The sequence below is a fragment of the Corvus moneduloides genome, chromosome 5 (genome assembly GCF_009650955.1).
Source record: "Corvus moneduloides isolate bCorMon1 chromosome 5, bCorMon1.pri, whole genome shotgun sequence".
NCBI classification, from domain to species: domain Eukaryota; kingdom Metazoa; phylum Chordata; class Aves; order Passeriformes; family Corvidae; genus Corvus; species Corvus moneduloides.
The window spans coordinates 40,351,109-40,368,070 of NC_045480.1; the positions used below are offsets into that span (position 1 = coordinate 40,351,109).

At 37.4% G+C, this 16,962-nt stretch overlaps 1 protein-coding gene across 6 annotated transcripts in view; it reads left to right on the forward strand.

The window, feature by feature from the left end:
- Positions 1–16,962, forward strand: part of MARCHF1 (membrane associated ring-CH-type finger 1) — a 230,599-nt gene that overhangs the window by 86,430 nt on the left and 127,207 nt on the right. The window contains exons 1-2 of one of the 6 annotated variants that reach the window (XM_032108625.1): positions 13,647–13,829; positions 14,089–14,297. The exons of 2 other annotated variants lie outside the window; for them this stretch is intronic. In XM_032108625.1, coding sequence (XP_031964516.1) covers positions 14,199–14,297 — 99 coding nt within the window. In that variant the 5' untranslated portion in view covers positions 13,647–13,829; positions 14,089–14,198. Of the gene's footprint in view, positions 1–13,646; positions 13,830–14,088; positions 14,298–16,962 lie in introns of those variants that run through there. 3 more of the 6 variants (XM_032108628.1, XM_032108626.1, XM_032108624.1) reach the window with 3 other exon arrangements.

Consider the following 16,962-nt stretch of genomic DNA (forward strand, 5'->3'; position numbering starts at 1 on the left):
GCTTACAAGGAAAGTTTTAATGAAGCGTTTGTTCACTTAGAAAATAACAATAGTAAAAGAAAGATTATTGGTTAAATGAAGAAATTGCACCCATAGCTGAGCAGACAAGCATAGAAGGCAGATGCTCGTACGTGCGTCATGCTCGTAGTCATCCGCTGCTCTGAGTAAACTGGGCTATGCAATTCAGAGAAGGGCAGCTCTCAGCTTTTTGTTATGTACTGCCAGGGACTCGTGCTCAGGCAACAGTGGGAAATTTCAACGCTTTTCTAAAGCAAACAGTTCCAAAAATTGCAGCTGTAGGGTACTTGATCTAAAAACAGATTTGTACCTGCTATTAATTGGATCCAGGGTGGACTGCACAGTGTGCAGCAGTAAGGGAAAATTTTGCCTTTGCGTCACAAATGTAATGAAACTCTTGACCCAGTGCCACTAATAGCTGTGGCTTAGTTGACACAATCTTGTAGCTTTTTTAAGCTAGTAGGACAGCAACAGCTCAGGGCTGTGATAAGTATTTCATCCTTAGCTGAGTAATAGGAGAGAACAAAGCTTCTTCATTCATTGCTTTGTGTCTTATAGACACCAGCTTTTTATTCCTCCTGGTAAATGCATGTTACAGTATTGTTGTTATAGGTCTTATTCTTTTTTGTGTCACTTCAGTTTTCCTTACTGCCAGTTAGGGAGAATCATCTAGCGAGGGGTCATTTTTTAACTGCATTTTCTATCTGAAATGAGAATTTCAGTGAGATAAGAAAGCTCTGGGTTTTCGGTTAAGTTGGTTTAAGTTTACTATTATATCAGAAAAGTCCAGTGGGATGAGATTTAGGTGATAAAATACCGTGTCAGGCGGCTAAAGAATATTGGAGGGAGGGAGCAAGAGCCAAGTAGGAGGAAGTTCTACAGTCTATTTTTGAGATAGAATAGTAGTATAAGATAAATGATTCTTAAAATACTAATATCTATGAAGTGTTTATCAATGGATGATGTTATAAAAAGTGATAATAGAACAAGATGTGCCTCAATAGTTTTTGTGAATATTTGAAGGTGCAGACTTTGTTCAAGGTGCTTTGAGACTCATCCTTCTGGGAAGCAAGGAAATGTTATCTTTGCCAACTGTCCTGAAGGAATTTTAAAAATCTCCCCCAAATAATGTTTGTCTGAAATGGAGATTTTGCTAACTTCAAAAAATATTCAGTTTCTGCTTCAAAAATATTTTCTATTTCTAGATTTCTGTTATTTTGACCTGGAGCAGTTCATTACTGTCATGAAGCATGTTTGATATCTAGTGTGTCTATTTTATGGTAAGAATAAAGTTTTACTAAATTATCTTTGAAGAAAACAAAGAACAAATCAAGAAAATTTTTCAAATATATTCAGTGTAGGATAAATTTGTCGCTGGAGTGAAAAGGAGAGTTTTAAAATATGATTATAGTGGATTTTCTAAGGAATTTGTTGCCAAATCACATTTGAAATTTAGCAGCACAAGGCTTTTAACTTATTCAGACTCTTCAGAAAATCCAAAACCTAATCCCAGTTAAAGTGGCAAAGTAAGTAGCACCCAGAGTAAAGGATCTTTAGGTGCAGAATTTAGAAATATTCTTAGGAAAAAGACAATTTTATTGTTTTTGAGGTATTTTTGTTCTTTTTTTTTGCTTTTCAGCTAACATTTTCTCTAGTGTGCCTATTAAACTGACGTGGTGTAATTGAATAGTCATAGTGTCCAAAGCCTTTATTGATTTTCCCCATCACTGTGCATTTTCCCATTTTTTCAGTCATTTTGTACAGGGTTTTTCCTTGTTACTTAGAAGTATTTACTTCAAAGTTTGTGTTGGATTTCCCTATGCAGTTTCAAGTAGTTTGCCAGTGGTATAATCAACAGTTTTAAAATGTCACCAATGTATGGGCCTAGTTGCTAAACCCAGTATTTCTGTGCACTGGAGAAACAGATTTTCCATATCTATCAACTGAAATTTGTGTATATGGTTTGCTATCTGCGTATAGTGTCTGCTTGGAGACAGACGCTACCCTTGTGTTTTTGCCACACTGTGTACCTCAATGAGAATAAAGATTTATTCCGTGCTTGCAGTGTTAGTTACTAGAAAATGTCTGTAAGCTTATGCTCTAAATGGTCTTGAAATGTGTGGCTTTTTGTAGTTTCCCACTGGTAAGAAGTTTCTCAAGGGGGACAAAAACCCCAAACTGGTTAGAATTCAAATAGAAATAGTGATGTCCTGTTCTGTCATTTTCAGTTTGTGTATTTGCCTAGTGACAGCATCAATTTAAGGGTGGACCTTTGCTGGGTAAGAAATATGTGAAGCTTGTGCCAAGGCTGTGATTTTGCTCGTATCTTTAATGGTAGCTTTTAAATCCCAGAAGGAGGTAGATAGGAGTGGTTTCACATCTTGGAGGTGTTACAGTGTGATCCTAACTTTCAGAGCTGGGGTATCTGCTGCTCAGAATGGGAAATGAAGACTCTTCCTTTCATAAAGCTGAGCTTTATAAAATTGGGTTTTCTTTTGCAGAGTATAAATGGGGTGTGAACTGTTGCTGGTGTTTGGAAGTTGCTCCTAGTGAGTCTTAAACTGTTGCACTATGAAAAAGTGTGTGATAATTGGTAACATGGTAAGATACTCAACAGTACAAAATAAACTTTTAATCAGTATGTGATGTGAAGAAACTGGATATCTTTATAGTATAAGGGGGGTGAGAAATGAACCTTATTTCAATCCTGAAGATTAATTTATTAGCTGTTTTTAACCAGGAGATTGACAAATCCGACCCTTTGTTAATTTAGGCTCTTAATAACCTCTTCGGACTCTTTTAAAAAGTGCTGGTTTTCACTGAGAAAAACAAGAAAAAACTTACTTGTGTCTGAAAATATTCCTGGAAAAGATGACTTCAGAAAGTGTACTGGAGAGCAATTGTAACTTTTTTCCTGATTGTTTTTGATTGCTATGGGCAAATAATGAAAAATCATGCTCACCAAAGGTGAAATAGCTGTGTGGAGGAGGTGGGCACTCTGAAGTGCTTAGTGGAACTTAATACTAGTTACAGTATTGGATCTTCTTAGGTTGGATTTTCTTCCAGTGCTTAAGTAGGAGTGTGATTACAGAACAAGTGCTTTTCAGAGTATCCTCACATTGCACAGGAGTTAACGCCAAAAAGTACTGGTATTGGTATTGGTATTGGTGAGAATTCAGTTTTTTATTGAAGCCTGAAAGAAGAGTTAAATGAAATAGCACATTATATTTAATCTTATCTTCCAAAGCAAAGCATGCAGGCAGAGGTAAGATAAAAGTATGATCAAATCAATCCTGCAATGTTTAGAAAGCTGGTAATGGGGTAACACAAAGAAATATATAATTAAATCTGTGGAAGAGGTGTGTTAATTTGGAAGGAATATTTAAAACCCATAATCTTCAGAAATACATAGGGAGAGTTGCAATGATAAGCCTGGGAGTTTATGTTGGTGGGTGCTTTTCCTTTAGGAAATAATTTTACTGTCTTTCTTCTCCTGCATGCCTCCCTGCTGAATTACCACTGTTAGATGCTAAGCTCCATGGAAAGCAAGAGACAAAATAACTTCCTGCCAGACTCTTGATTCCCTGATCAATTAGCAACATGCAGAAACCTGAATAATTTTTATTTCAATATTGCTTTTCAAAAAATGTTCACAGGTTTGAAAGTAACCATTGGATCCTTCAGAGCAGGAACTCGAGGGATTTGTTTTCTGAACCTGGGTCTGCTACAATTTAAAATGAGAAAGCTGTATTGTGATAATAAACTCAAAGTTAGTGTAGCAATGTCCACCTAAGTGTAATAACTAATTACAGAATTAGGTAAGCATCATAATACAAAACTGTATTTGATTAGAAATTAATATCTTTGTACTAGTTATGTGACTCTGCTTTTGGTATACTTTCACAATTTTAAGATTAAATTACAAAGTTAATCCCATATTTTTTTTGTCTAGTAGTTTAATAACATTTTGAAATTCTTGTTTTCTGGAGAAAATAAAGAGGGACAAAGGAAAGTCTTCTGTTTGTTTAGAAGAATGCTGTATCACACATTTCTAAACTTAATTATCTTTATTTAATCAGAAATACATTCCATGTTTGTTAAAGAAATAACTTTTTCTGATTTCATTAGCTTCTCAGGCATGTAGAGTTTCAGCCAGGGAATGTGCTTTGTTTTGAACTCAGTCAGTGACCCCTGTAAAAGTGTTTAATTAACTTTTGCCAATGTCAATAGACTTCTATTATACTCAGCAGGCTGGATGAGCTCCCTCTGGTGGCTCATTTACATTGAGGTTCTGTTCCTTCCTTCATAGCTGTTTACTCAAGCGAACAAGGCTGCTGACCCCAGGTATCAGTCAGGCATCAGTTCCTTCTGGGCTTATACTTTAATTGAAAAACATCAATAATTTCCTTACAGAATGAAACAAAAGCATTTAAATTCACAGGAGGTTCAATTCGTTAGCAAAATAAATAAAGAGCTACTGGGTAACAAAGTAAGCAAATAAAGCTGAATTACTTCCTTCTAAGTCAAAATCCCACAGTAGGTGGATGGCAGTAATTTAGCACTGGCACCCACTTACAAGAGTGCTTATTCTTAAACCTAAGAAATATTTGGATATTAAACCAAAATATTCGGACATTGGCTGTGAAATTGTAAATGGTGTTCAGTATCAGCAAGGAGGAAGTAGGGCAGCAAGTAAGATTACAAACATGGGCTTCAGGAGAGAAAATTTTGGCCTCTTAAGGGATATTCTAGGAAGAACCCCATGGGAACAGGCCTTGCAGGGAAGAAGGGTCCAACAGACTTGGTTGATAGTCAAGAATCGCTTCCTCCAGGCTCAAGAAGGATGCATCCCAATGAGCAAGAAACTGGGCAAAGGCGGCAAGAGATCTGTGTGGATAAATAACTGTCATTACTCAAACAGAAGCAGGAAACACACAAGTGATGGAAACAGGGTCAGGCCACTTAAGTGAATATAGAGAGGTTGTCAAAGTAGAAATTAGACAAGGAAGGTCAAGGCCCATCTGAAATTAATTCTGGCCAAGGATGTCAGGGAAAGTGAAAAGGACTTCTTCAAATACATCAGTAATAAAAGGAAAAATAATGTGGGCCTGTTACTACATGGAGGGGGGACCCTGGTAACAAAGGACACAGAGAAGGCTGAGTTACTGAATGCCGCCTTTGCATGGATCTTCACTGGCAAGACCAGGCCTCAGGAATCATCGACTCAGGTGAGCAGGATAAAGGAATATTGTAAGAAAGATTTTCCTTCAGTCAAGGGGAATTGGGTTAGAGAACACCTAGTGGTGAAGACTTGACATCCACAAGTCCATGGGCCCTGATGGTATGCATCCATGAGTGCTTAGAGAACTGGACAGCATAGCTAGACTGCTCATGATTGTCTTTGAAAGGTCTTGGTGATAAGGAGATGGGCCTGAGGACTGGAAGAAAACAAATATCACCCCAAGGAACTACTGGCCAGTCAGCCTCACCTCAGGCTCTGATGTTGTGATGGAACAACTTATTCTGGAGGCCATCTCTACCCACGTGGAGGACAAGGAGGTGGTCAGGAGCAGTCAGCATGGATTCACCAGAGATAAATCAACAAAGATGATGAAGGGACTGGCACATCTCTCCTATGAGGAAAGGCTGAGGGAGCTGTGCCTGTTCAGCCTCAAAAAGAGACAACTGAGAGGGGAACTCATCAATGTCCATCAGTATCTGAAGGAGGGTGCCAAGAGGATAGACCAGGCTCTGCTTGGTGGTGCCAAGCAACAGGCAAGAGGCAACAGGAAGAAACCGATGCCCAGGAAATTCCACCTGAACATGAGGAAGGACTTCTTTACTGTGTGGGTGACTGGGCACTGGAACAGGTTGCCCAGAGAAGGTATAGAGTCTCCCTTACTGGAGATACATAAGGACTGTCTGGACACGTGTTGATGACTCTGCTTGAGCAGGGAGGTTGGACGATATAACCCCCTGTGGTCCCTTCCAACCTGACCCATTCTGTGATTCTGTAAAGAAAATTATTAAGAATGTGAAATCCATGTTTTTAAAGTGGTTTAATCCTGTAGATGAACTACAATATGAGTTAAAATGAATCTTGGTATCAGAATTCATTTAAAGTATTTCACAGCATTAAAGAGAAGCATAATCACACTTTTTATAGTCTTCTTAAAATTAAGAAGCCAGGGGAATTTGTGTGTCAAAACCACCAGCAAATTTAAAATGAATTCTCCACCTGTGTAATGTTACTTCCTACAGATACTTTCTAATTCTATGCTGTTATAATTTAATGGCATCCTTATCATACTGGCACTGAGCCATCTTCTCTCAGAAGCAGTGGAAGCTTTGAAGCCAAACAACGTGCAAATTGGACATAAGATTAAAAATTTGTTCAATATAGAAGATTTTTTTTTTATTAAGATATTGTCAATAAGCAGGTTACAGAATATTTTTTTTTTTTATTAAGGTATTGTCAATAAGCAGATTACAGAATAAAATATTCAAAAATTAGAGAAATTATAGTTTTTGGAATATGAATATTTAGGCAAAGATGAATTTTTTCTTGGAGAAGGAGAAAGGGGTCACAGCAGATGAGATTAGGAGGGAAATAGCAGTGTTTTATAAGACGATCAGATAGCCATGTGAAATAAAGGGGAAAATAGAGTATAATCAACAATAGACACCTGTAGGAAGTTGAGAAGAAATACCTTTTAAAAAGTGGTTTAAATGAATATTCATTTGCATGTTTAATATCTTGCATTTTTTCATGTTCCTTAAAGATTCTAGCAGCTGAGATTCACAAAACAAATAATGCTTAGCAAGCATGAAAAACCTCTAAATTGAAAGTCTATAGACTTTCAATATTCACACAAATTGACCTGTTATTTTTTGATCACAAATTGTTCATCTGTCTGTTTTCTTTGTCAAATAACAATTGAAAGCATGGTTCATAGCATAATATTGTGCACCTGAATATGTGCATTAAAAATAAACAATCTAGGTCTTCCAATTTAATTATATATGGCTAGTAACAGAAGCGGGTAGGTTAGCAAATAATTTTCTTTTATGCAGGTTTTTTAGAAGAGTTTCCTACTGTGTTCAAGTCCAGAATCTCTTTGATGTTAGTGATCAGTCTATGAAAAATAAAAAGTCTAGTATTTGAGGAAAGTACTGGTGTACTTTGTTCAGGACTAAGAAGAATTGGAAATAACTTACTTGGTGCGCCCTGGGACTATACTTACATTTTTTCAGCTGATGGTAACTAGCATTTTCCAGTCATCCTTTCATAAAGGAATACGTTGATCCCGACTGATCCTTAAATCAGTCTGTACTCCTGGCTGCTACTGAATTTCTTTTTCCTGTTCTACCAGTGCCATAACTGGGTTTCTTGTACTATTGAACTTCATTCTGTTTCTCATGCTCTCATCTTAGAAGATTGTCCAAGTCTTCCAGCATTATGCCCTGGTCCTCCTGTGTTGAGTGACAGCTTCGAAAGTTGGCCAAGAACTTGAGTCCCTTCTTACCAAACACTGGAACTCTTCAAGATTAATGGATTCAGTTTTGGAGCATTTAACCCAAAACTAAGCAGGTGGATTCCACTGCTTGCTAAATTTTGATGCTTCTATCATAAAGACTGTCAACCACCTTATGTTAGAGAGCTGTTTAGATAACTTTTTCATGTATGTCATTTAGAAGTGGGAAATAATACTTTGTGTGGCAATGTCTTTAGTTACCTCTTACTCTGAAGAGGCACATGGACAACACCATTTCAATTTTGTGTGCTGGTGGAAATAAGCAGCTAGACAGCATGGCATCAACTACAAATGCAGGAACATAATTTTATAGTGTAATGTTATGAAATGATACTGCCTTTACGTTGCCAAAGGCCAGCAACATTTGTAAGCAGAGGAGGGCTTGAGAGGTTAGTGTTCATCATGAAGGTAGATGTTCATCATACCTGAACTACAGAGGTAATAGGACCTCTTAGTACTTGTGGGCATACACACAAGTTGGGTACTGCAAATTAGAATAAAGACAGTGGGAGTCCTGTCTGTGTAGTGAGTAGCTGAGTGTTTCCGTAGTATAAATAATTTCTTCAGTGGACCCTTTAACAGCATAATTTCAGTTCTTTTTTAGTATAAATCGGTTAAGTACATAGTCTGCCCATTCTGCCAAAAAGTTAGTAATTGACTTTTTCTGATGGTTTTTATAAGTTTTAGTTACATTTGAACAAAAATTCTAAATTCTAAATGAGCTGTTCAAGTTACTGGCAGTTTGTATAACTTTGCAAGTCTTCCCTTGTTCCGTATTTCATGGGGACACTGTAGTGTGATGAGTGAATAGTATGCTTGGTTTAATTTAGATAAGGTAAACTTAGTGCAAACACCACACTGGAGGCATCCATGATGGTCTTTGTGTTCAGCAGTGAAAATCAGTTGGTTTTAGTTCTCTTATCTAGGAGATAATGAAGATAATTGTTTTTAATAGCTGGGGGCAACATTTTATCCAATTTATCACCATTCTGTCTTTCCATATCTCACTTTCATCAATCTAAGGTTAGGCTAGGTAAACTTTTTTTTGAGGTACCAGTCATATTTTAATTCCATCTCAGCTATTACATTTTGATTTTTAACTTTCTTTTTGACTTAGAACATTTCTAGAACATCTGAAAATCCAAGGTCATGGAATGGTACAAGATGTTCTACTTAGGTAATATATCTGTTCAGAATATGCAAGTGGCAAATAGATTCCTCTGTGTTTGCAGTCACTTCTGTTAGTCTCAGTGGAAGAGCAGATTACCCATGCTTAGTAATGCTGTTGATGAAATGATGTGTAATAATGTACAATATTCAGTGAATGGCAACATAGAAAAATATCCAAAGACGTTAGTTTGAAATTTTGAGTTGATTGCTTCCTTAATACCTTTAATACACCTCTATTGCTCTAATGTACCATATTACATTATGTGGTACTTCTCAGCACTTCAGTCAACTGCAAAACTGAAGGAGGCAAGGCAAAAAGCTGCCAAATCCTCCCCGAGGATCTAGTAATGTGATGGCTGCATTCAAGTCTATAAGAGCTCCATGTGGCATTTAAAAAGCAACTTCTAATATGGTATCTCACAGCCATTCATTCTTATTTGTGAAGAATGCAAATTCTATTCAAGTTTTTAAAATAAGTTTTGAATTTTGATTCTGCTGAGGACTTACTTGAACATGAGTTCTGCTGAAAACTTGCATTCCTGATGCTCCTCCATTTGAAGCCAGCCCACAGTGCAAAATAGTATTTAGGACCTACTCATTCACATAGCAGAGAACAACAGGTTTTCCCATTCCCATCTGGAATACGCTGCTTTGGAATATTTGTGTTTGGCTAAAGATATCTTTCATATTTACCCTAATTCCATTACTAACTTTGTGCTTCTGTAGGCTTAAAGGTTGGGAGAAGATCTAAAGGAATTTTTCATTTATCCAAAAACTTCATTTGGTTCTGGTGTCAACTTCAGGATGCTGTGGAAGCCCAAGGGATTGGTTTACAACAGTCCTGTTTGTTCTGCATTAGACTACTGCTAGTTGCACTTTTAATTTAGGTTTTAGAAGCTTCTGCTAAAATGACTGTACTCATCCCAGTTGATCATTATCTAGCGCTAGTATCCATCTGCTTCCACAGCTGCTGTAGAGTTCAGACTTTTGTCTCTGTACCTAAGTTGTGATTACAAGAGAAAAAATCCCTGTAAGGTAGTAAAGGGAGCATAGCATGTACAGTGTTTGTAACTCTTCTGTTTAGTTTTTGAGGGAAGTGAAAGTCATTCCTTAAACTCAGGACTATAGGCTATAAGTCTGTACTTTTTGTATATTGTGTATTCGTAGAAAATGTGGTTTTTTTGACAAATAATGTGGAGTTCAAAAACCAAGTTGCAAGTATTTTATGTCCACAATGATTTTTTCTTTAACTTCATAGTTTTGGCTGAAAGATCCTATAATAGCTGCAATACCTCTTATCTAAAGATGATTTTATGTAAGTAAAAAAGACCTAGAATTACCTGTTTCTGATAGTGTTATTTATGCAGGTATACTTATTATTATGTTTTTTTCCAATTCAAGGGTCTTGTAAAAAATTTTCTGTAAGTGATGGCAGAGCTATTATATATAAGCAGAGCTATTATATATAAGCTGCCAGTGAACTGGCAGTACACTAGTACATTGTTTCCTTGCAATTGTGTTACAAAAGAGTTGTATTACTGTCTTTCATTCTCTCATTGACACTTGCATCACCATGGTTGAACCACTAACCGTAGCTGATCAGATCCTCTTCATTATTCAAAGTAGTAGTCTCGTGTAAATGAGTATGGTGAGAAGATAATGTGCTCCTTATTAAATTAAACTAAAAATGTAGTGTGTGTATATAGGGTTATAATTCTGATCCCATTCTGCTATCAGATTCTTATGGAAGTGCTGCCAGGGATGTTTTGTGCAGGTAATGTATGTGTCCTGAGTGTCAGAGAGGACACTTGGAGCCATGTGTGAAGGGAATAGATGAAAATATTTCATGTGTTGCACGCAAGAGCAGAAGCACACAGAGTAGTCCACAGCTCAGGAGCAGACCTACATTGTGAGACACCAGGAAATAATTCCTTTTGTCTTAGTTTCCTTCATGATCACCAAGATCTGATTGGCACTGTTCATAAAGTCTGTACTGAGGGGAATGTGTTGGGTGACTGAAAATAGAGTTGAGTTCCTTGGCTTATCCGAGTTGGGATTAGTAGAGTTTCAAGTAATAAGTGAGAGGAGGAAGGGGTGGTACTTCTCTTTTCTGTAGTTACTTGCTTCAAGAACTGTGAATGATATTAATGTAAATCAATTACTAATGCACGCCCAAAACATAGCTCTCTTCTCTGCCAATGTCATTTTCACCTGCTCCAGGTGACCAGTTCTCTTTTGTTATTGTTACCCTCCCGAGACTGCTATCATGCTGCTTGGCACAGCAGCTTCATACTTCACTGAGCAGCTGTCACGCTGTCCTTCAGGTGAGGCATTGCCCTGAAATTACAACTCTTTCAGTGGTACGTTTGCCAAAATTAGCGTTCTTTGAATAGAACACCACAGTCTGTTCACCATGGAGGATGAGTGGAAGTAGATACATTTTCTAACAAAGAAAATGGGTTGTGTGTATGTACGTAAAATCACTTTGTTTACAGCTTTGGGACTCTGGGAGCTAAAAATACATTGTAAATTGAGATCAATAATTTTGTTGCTTCGTTAAGATGTGCTCTGATGTTGTGCTGCTGGTGTGAGATCACAGGTGTATTAGTGCCTATGCAAAAGTTTTATGTTTTATAATTCTATCATGTAAACTTGAAAAAGCAAAGACAGAAATGTAAACTAAAGTTTAATGAAGAATGATCCCAGCCACACCTCTGCTACTGACTTGTTTAGTGTGCATCTGGATATGTCCTGTATTTTCTAACAGCTTCCTTACCATGGAGCAGTGGTGTTCTCTATATTTCTAGGTATAGCAGTATGAGGCTTGATTGTTTTGCCACTTGTTTTAGCACTTAGGCTGAGAAGAGCCATGTTCAGCATATGTACAGGGAAGGCAATTGCACGTTAATTTGAAGTCTCCACATGGTGAAGAAATGTAATTAGTGAAATAGTTAAGCAGAATGCAAGCATGGAACTACCTAATGTTAAAATATAGCCCTTGTTTGGAGCAAGGGCTTTTTGTTACATACGTATTAATGTTATAGGTTCACTTTAGGGGAAAAAAGGGGCCACGCATCATTTTAAAAAGAACTAAGCACATCACACCCTGTAAGGTCTTTATTCTAGCTAAAACAGACATAGAGATAGGATTTAAGAGATTGCTGGTTAACCCAGAAATCTCTGACTTAAATCTTAAGTTCATATGATTTCAAAAGCAGAGTTATTGGCGCAATATCAAAAGGCAGGTTGACTTTTTAAGCTTAACTAGACATGAAAGCAGATTTACAGGAAGGTTCCATTTTAATACCACAAACCCTCTACTTTTCTATCAATATTTTTTGCAAAGAGGTGAGTGATTATCATGACAAAGCAGAGTCAGGTTTAGGAATTCTTAATCTGGTTGTGCCTCAGAGGAAGGAAAAGAGCTTTTCTGTAGCTTTAAAACTTTCTATTAAATTGAAAAGGAATTTCCTTTACATTATAGTCGAGTTTAAGATTAACAGTTAACCTTTACCAGCCTGGTATATGACATTTCTTGTCTTTGAATACTTCTGGAATAATTTTTTGATTTACCACTGTCTTGGTAGAGCTGGAACTTGTCTTTTTTTCTCTGTTTGTATTCAAAATTCAGGAAAATTTCCCTGTGTACATTGGAAGTTATTTAAACTTACATTCAAACTGATTTTGGAATATTAGAAATTAAAAATGGAATAAGCATTTTAAATATAACTAAAAATGTGTAAAAGGAACTGTGTAAATGCCAATAGACTTAATTTTATTCTTCGTAAATCTATTCCATGACTATGTAGATATGAAATGTGTTATAAATATATAAATATAAAAATGTGCACATATACACGTGTGTCTTGCAGCATCTCTAAACTCCTAGCACAGATAGTTTCTTTGTTAATGCATTTATAAACTCTTCTATTATAGCCTGTCAATATACCTTAATTTAAATCAGTGATGTAAAACCGGGATGGCAACCTGAACCAGATGCCAATGTATCTCAGGCCAGTCCCTTGTAAGCTCTATTAACTCAGACTGAGAAATAGTAACTAAAGTAGCGGCGTAGTGAATCAACAGTATTTTAAATCCTCCCCACTGGCTTTGTAAGAGAATCCAGGCTCTTTATAATGCTATTATTTCTTGTCAGAATTCTAAGTTCCACTCTGTACAGCTGGAAATAAAGATGATATATTTCAGGGCTTGGGTAATATTTTTTTTTCTTTAATTGACAGCATATTAAAATGTTGTTGGTGCTTGGTGTGGGATTTTTTTTTTCTTTCATTCCTGTATTATTTATACGGTGCTAAGAATTTGACTTCTGATCTAATAATTTCATTACTATTTTTAATCAAGATTAGTTTTGCTGGCACTCCCAATACTTATCAAGAATAATAAATTTTTTAGAGAAGTATAAAAATTTCCTTTCTTCGTATTCATTTTTGTAATACAGCACCTGGGACTTTCTTCTATTGTTTTGAATTTTAAGGGGAGGGGAAATGCTGAGTTTTCCTGAGTGTTTTGCTTCACCTTAACTGCGAGCACTGAAGCTGCTGGGAGGGAGAAGCTCACATAAGTGACATTCTCAGAGTGTGTGTGACTATTATAAAGGCATGTGTGTGTCTGCCTCTGGCTCGTCCTGCTGAGCTGGCTTCTGGTGAAGTCTCGGGAAGAGACGAGCGCAGCAAAGGGTTAAGTTTTTACTATCAACCCCAGAAAGACACATTTGCAATCCCTCCCAGTCTTGTCTTCCTTTTTACACCTCATTTGCTCACCGATACTCCTCACTTCAAGGCAGATCCTTTGACCTAAGCAGATTATTGTAGACGCATGAAGGACACAGCAAGCTATCCTGTGCTTTTAAAGGAGGAGATTTTGGCTCCAAAATAGGACACTAAGCTTTTCAGCCTTCTGCTGCTGTACCTAGCGAGCACGAGGCAGTGTCTGGAGGTGCTTAGTGGACTCCTGTGGAATCGGATGGGAAACAAAAGCAGAAGTGGCAGCTGCTGCAAATGGGGGAGCCTGTGCCGTTAGCGGGAAGCGATTGCTAATAAGGGCCTGTGAGACCTGGGTTTCCTTGGTTTCCATGACACTTATTAGGTAACACAGAAATTGAATTGTCTCCCACAGTGCTCTTGGGGGATAGTGGTATGACGGGGTGCTCCAGGGACACAGACTTGCAGCAACTCATCACTCTAAGCATGTGAAACTCCCTGGATTGTTGTGCCTTACTTCTTCGTTTGCTGTGTCTTGCTTGTGTTTGCAATTTGCTCTGCTTTGTTGATTTTTTTTTTTTTTCTTTTCATGGAAGACCCTGGCTACACCGTTTCTCAAATAATATTTTCCCCTTTTTATTTAGAGCTGAGCTTGGCAAAGAGAGGATATGAACAATTATACAGGTGGGCTACTCGGGGGGAGTGAAGATATAAGGCATCCAAACAGGTACTGGCAGCCTGCAGCTCTGTAAAAATGCCACTCCAGCAGATTTCTGTAGTTCCAGCGCGGGAGACTGCCAGCAATGGGAGAAGTTCAGTGGGCACAAACAAAGAGAAGAGCAAGGAAGTCGAGGTAAGAGGAAGGTTTCAATTTGCTACGACAGGGTGAGGGTGCCTTTGGTAGGCAGTGGGTCTGGCTGCGGAGCAGGATGCGGCGTTGCTGGAGCGTTGCAGAGGGCTCAGGGGTGCAGCTGTAGCACACTGCAGGGGATGCTGTGACAGCAGCACCTCAGCTTTACAGAGACAAGGACCCTGCTTCAAAAGTAAAATAAATAAATGCGGGAAGTTACAAATTGCGTTAGGGGGTTTTAACATTTTCATTTAAATGAGTGCAGCCTGCTAGTACTGGCAGTCATTGTTCCTTATAAGCTGTCAAGTAGCAGTTTCTTTATAATAGGTTGGATGAAAAAGTAGTTGGAGTAAAATCCCTGTCTTTTTTTAAAACCAACAAAAATAATGTACTAAAGCCTGTCTTTCTAATGTGCATGTACTATAGGCATGAGCTCTATACCTTAGTCTTTTTACCATTTAAAAGGCATCAGTGTTTCATTTTTTATCTCTTGACTGACTTTCTTTGATTAATAAACATACAAAAGTGTTGTTTCATCAGTAAATACTCTATCCTGTTGTCTCCCAGTTAAAAGAACCTGTAGGTTCAGATTACATTAATGGTTAGTACAAAAAAAAAAATCTGTGCAATTTTAATGGTATTTTTAACTGCAGAAATCTCTTTTGTATGTATAGATTAAACATGTATTGTGCAAAACCAAAAATAAAAAGCATCCCTTCCAAACCCAAAATATAAGTCATCTGTTGATAGATATAGCAGTAAATGTATGTAACACAGACATCTGCTTTTTACAGACAAGTTTCTTGTCTCTGTGCTTTTCTTTTCCTCTTGCTGTATGGAAACCGAGGAATTATCAGGAAAACAAATATGATGTCTTTTAAGTATTGTCTGAGAGACTGTGACAAACTTCATCCCTGAAAGAAGTCTTTCTTCTTGTGGATTGTGTGACATAGTTTTCCGGAAATTGTTAAGTTCAACAGATGGTTGATATTTGTAACAGGTCTGTGTGACTGTGGAAAAGTATTTTTGGGTTTTTTTTTATTTTTAAATGTAAGATAATATTTTTGCTCAATATTTGGCTATGATTATTATTTGAGTATTCTGTTTTTTCTTTGAGCACTTTGGTATAAGTAGAGTCCTTCCCTGGAAGTAGTCTCCAGTTGTTAACTGGTAGCAGAGTCATGAGAGTTCATAATATTTTGGGATTGTGTCCTGAAATGGAAAATTTTGGTTTGGTTTTATTCTTCCATTAATTGGTTGAAGATTCAGGTGAAGACTATTCTTTGTTAGGGCTCAAGGTGTGAAAAGCAGAAATATGTTACCTGGCTTAAATTTTTCTCTGGCATTCTGTTTTTTAACTTGATCATTAGAGTTAACTGAAGAATACATGTAATATTCACCCAGGAGTCAGATAAATGTGAGAGTTAATTTAGAGGGGTGGGGGAAGTGTGGAGATTCTGAATTGTGAGAATCATCTAATGCACTTTTCTGTTTGTTTTTTTTTCCTATGAGGGCTGGGTTGTGTCATTTCAGCAAGACTCCAGTGTCTCAGAAAACAGTTTCTTCTTGAATGTTGTGGAAGTTATATATCAGAAAAGAGCAAAATGACACGGATAACTAAGTTCATTAAAGTTCTCTTCTAAACTTCGTATAAAAAGTACCAAACACCAACCTTATAAAACTCCCAACCAAACTTCAAAGTACATGGTACTCAGTGAAATGTATTTGCCAAACTGCTCTCTGCTGGTCAGAGCCTAATCATTCTGATCGAATTTCTACTCATCCTATAAGGCTTATGGCTGGAATTTATACGGTGTAAAAACTCCCTGTTGCTATTGATGGAGATAGTAGCCCTAGAAGTAAAGATTGTTTTTCCCATAATGTCTACTTATGTAAATTATGATGATGTTCAGGTTTGTTTTGTGGATGTAATTTGGGAGTAGTGAACCAGCCTTTTTATTGTCTAGACAGAGGTTGCTCAGGCTTATGTAGATCGTGGTCTACCCCTGCAAATCCTGCAGTTTGGTTTTCACAAAGGGAAACTTCCTAGATGGTACTCAGTGTTTGTATCTTTGCTGGTGAGGATCTTCTGGGTTCTTGCTATTCTGATATTATTTCTGCAAGTACCTGCTTCCTCTGCCTTTCCATTAGCAACCTTTTTTAGGTGAAAGCTAAATAAAGTAGTTAAATGGGCTTCTAGCTGAGAGCATCAAGCTGGTTCAGGTTCAGGAGCACATGAAAAAAGGAAATCTCTGAAAGGTCTTCCAGTTGCTAGGATAACAATTGTTAGGATTGTACGCCAAATCCTGTTATTGCTAAAGAATGTTATGCAATGTCCATACAACAGCATTAAAATTTATGAAGAAGAGTTCATCTTCTGTCTAATTGCAGAGCTCGATGCAGTGAACTGTTTCCAAGTTCATGGTGAATTCATAAATCTGCCTTAGTCACATACAACCAAGGTTCTCAATGATGCAACTCATTCTATAATGCTTTTCTGTGATTTTTAGATGCTTGTACACATGCTTTACTGAAGGTTTTAATATGTGTCTGTGCACACTTGTAGATGATTGCCAAACACTGATCTGTCATTAAGAATATTAAGTGCAGTAGCACTTAGGAGCCACAAGTGCCCATAGTGGACTTCTGACCAATATTAGGAGTAGAG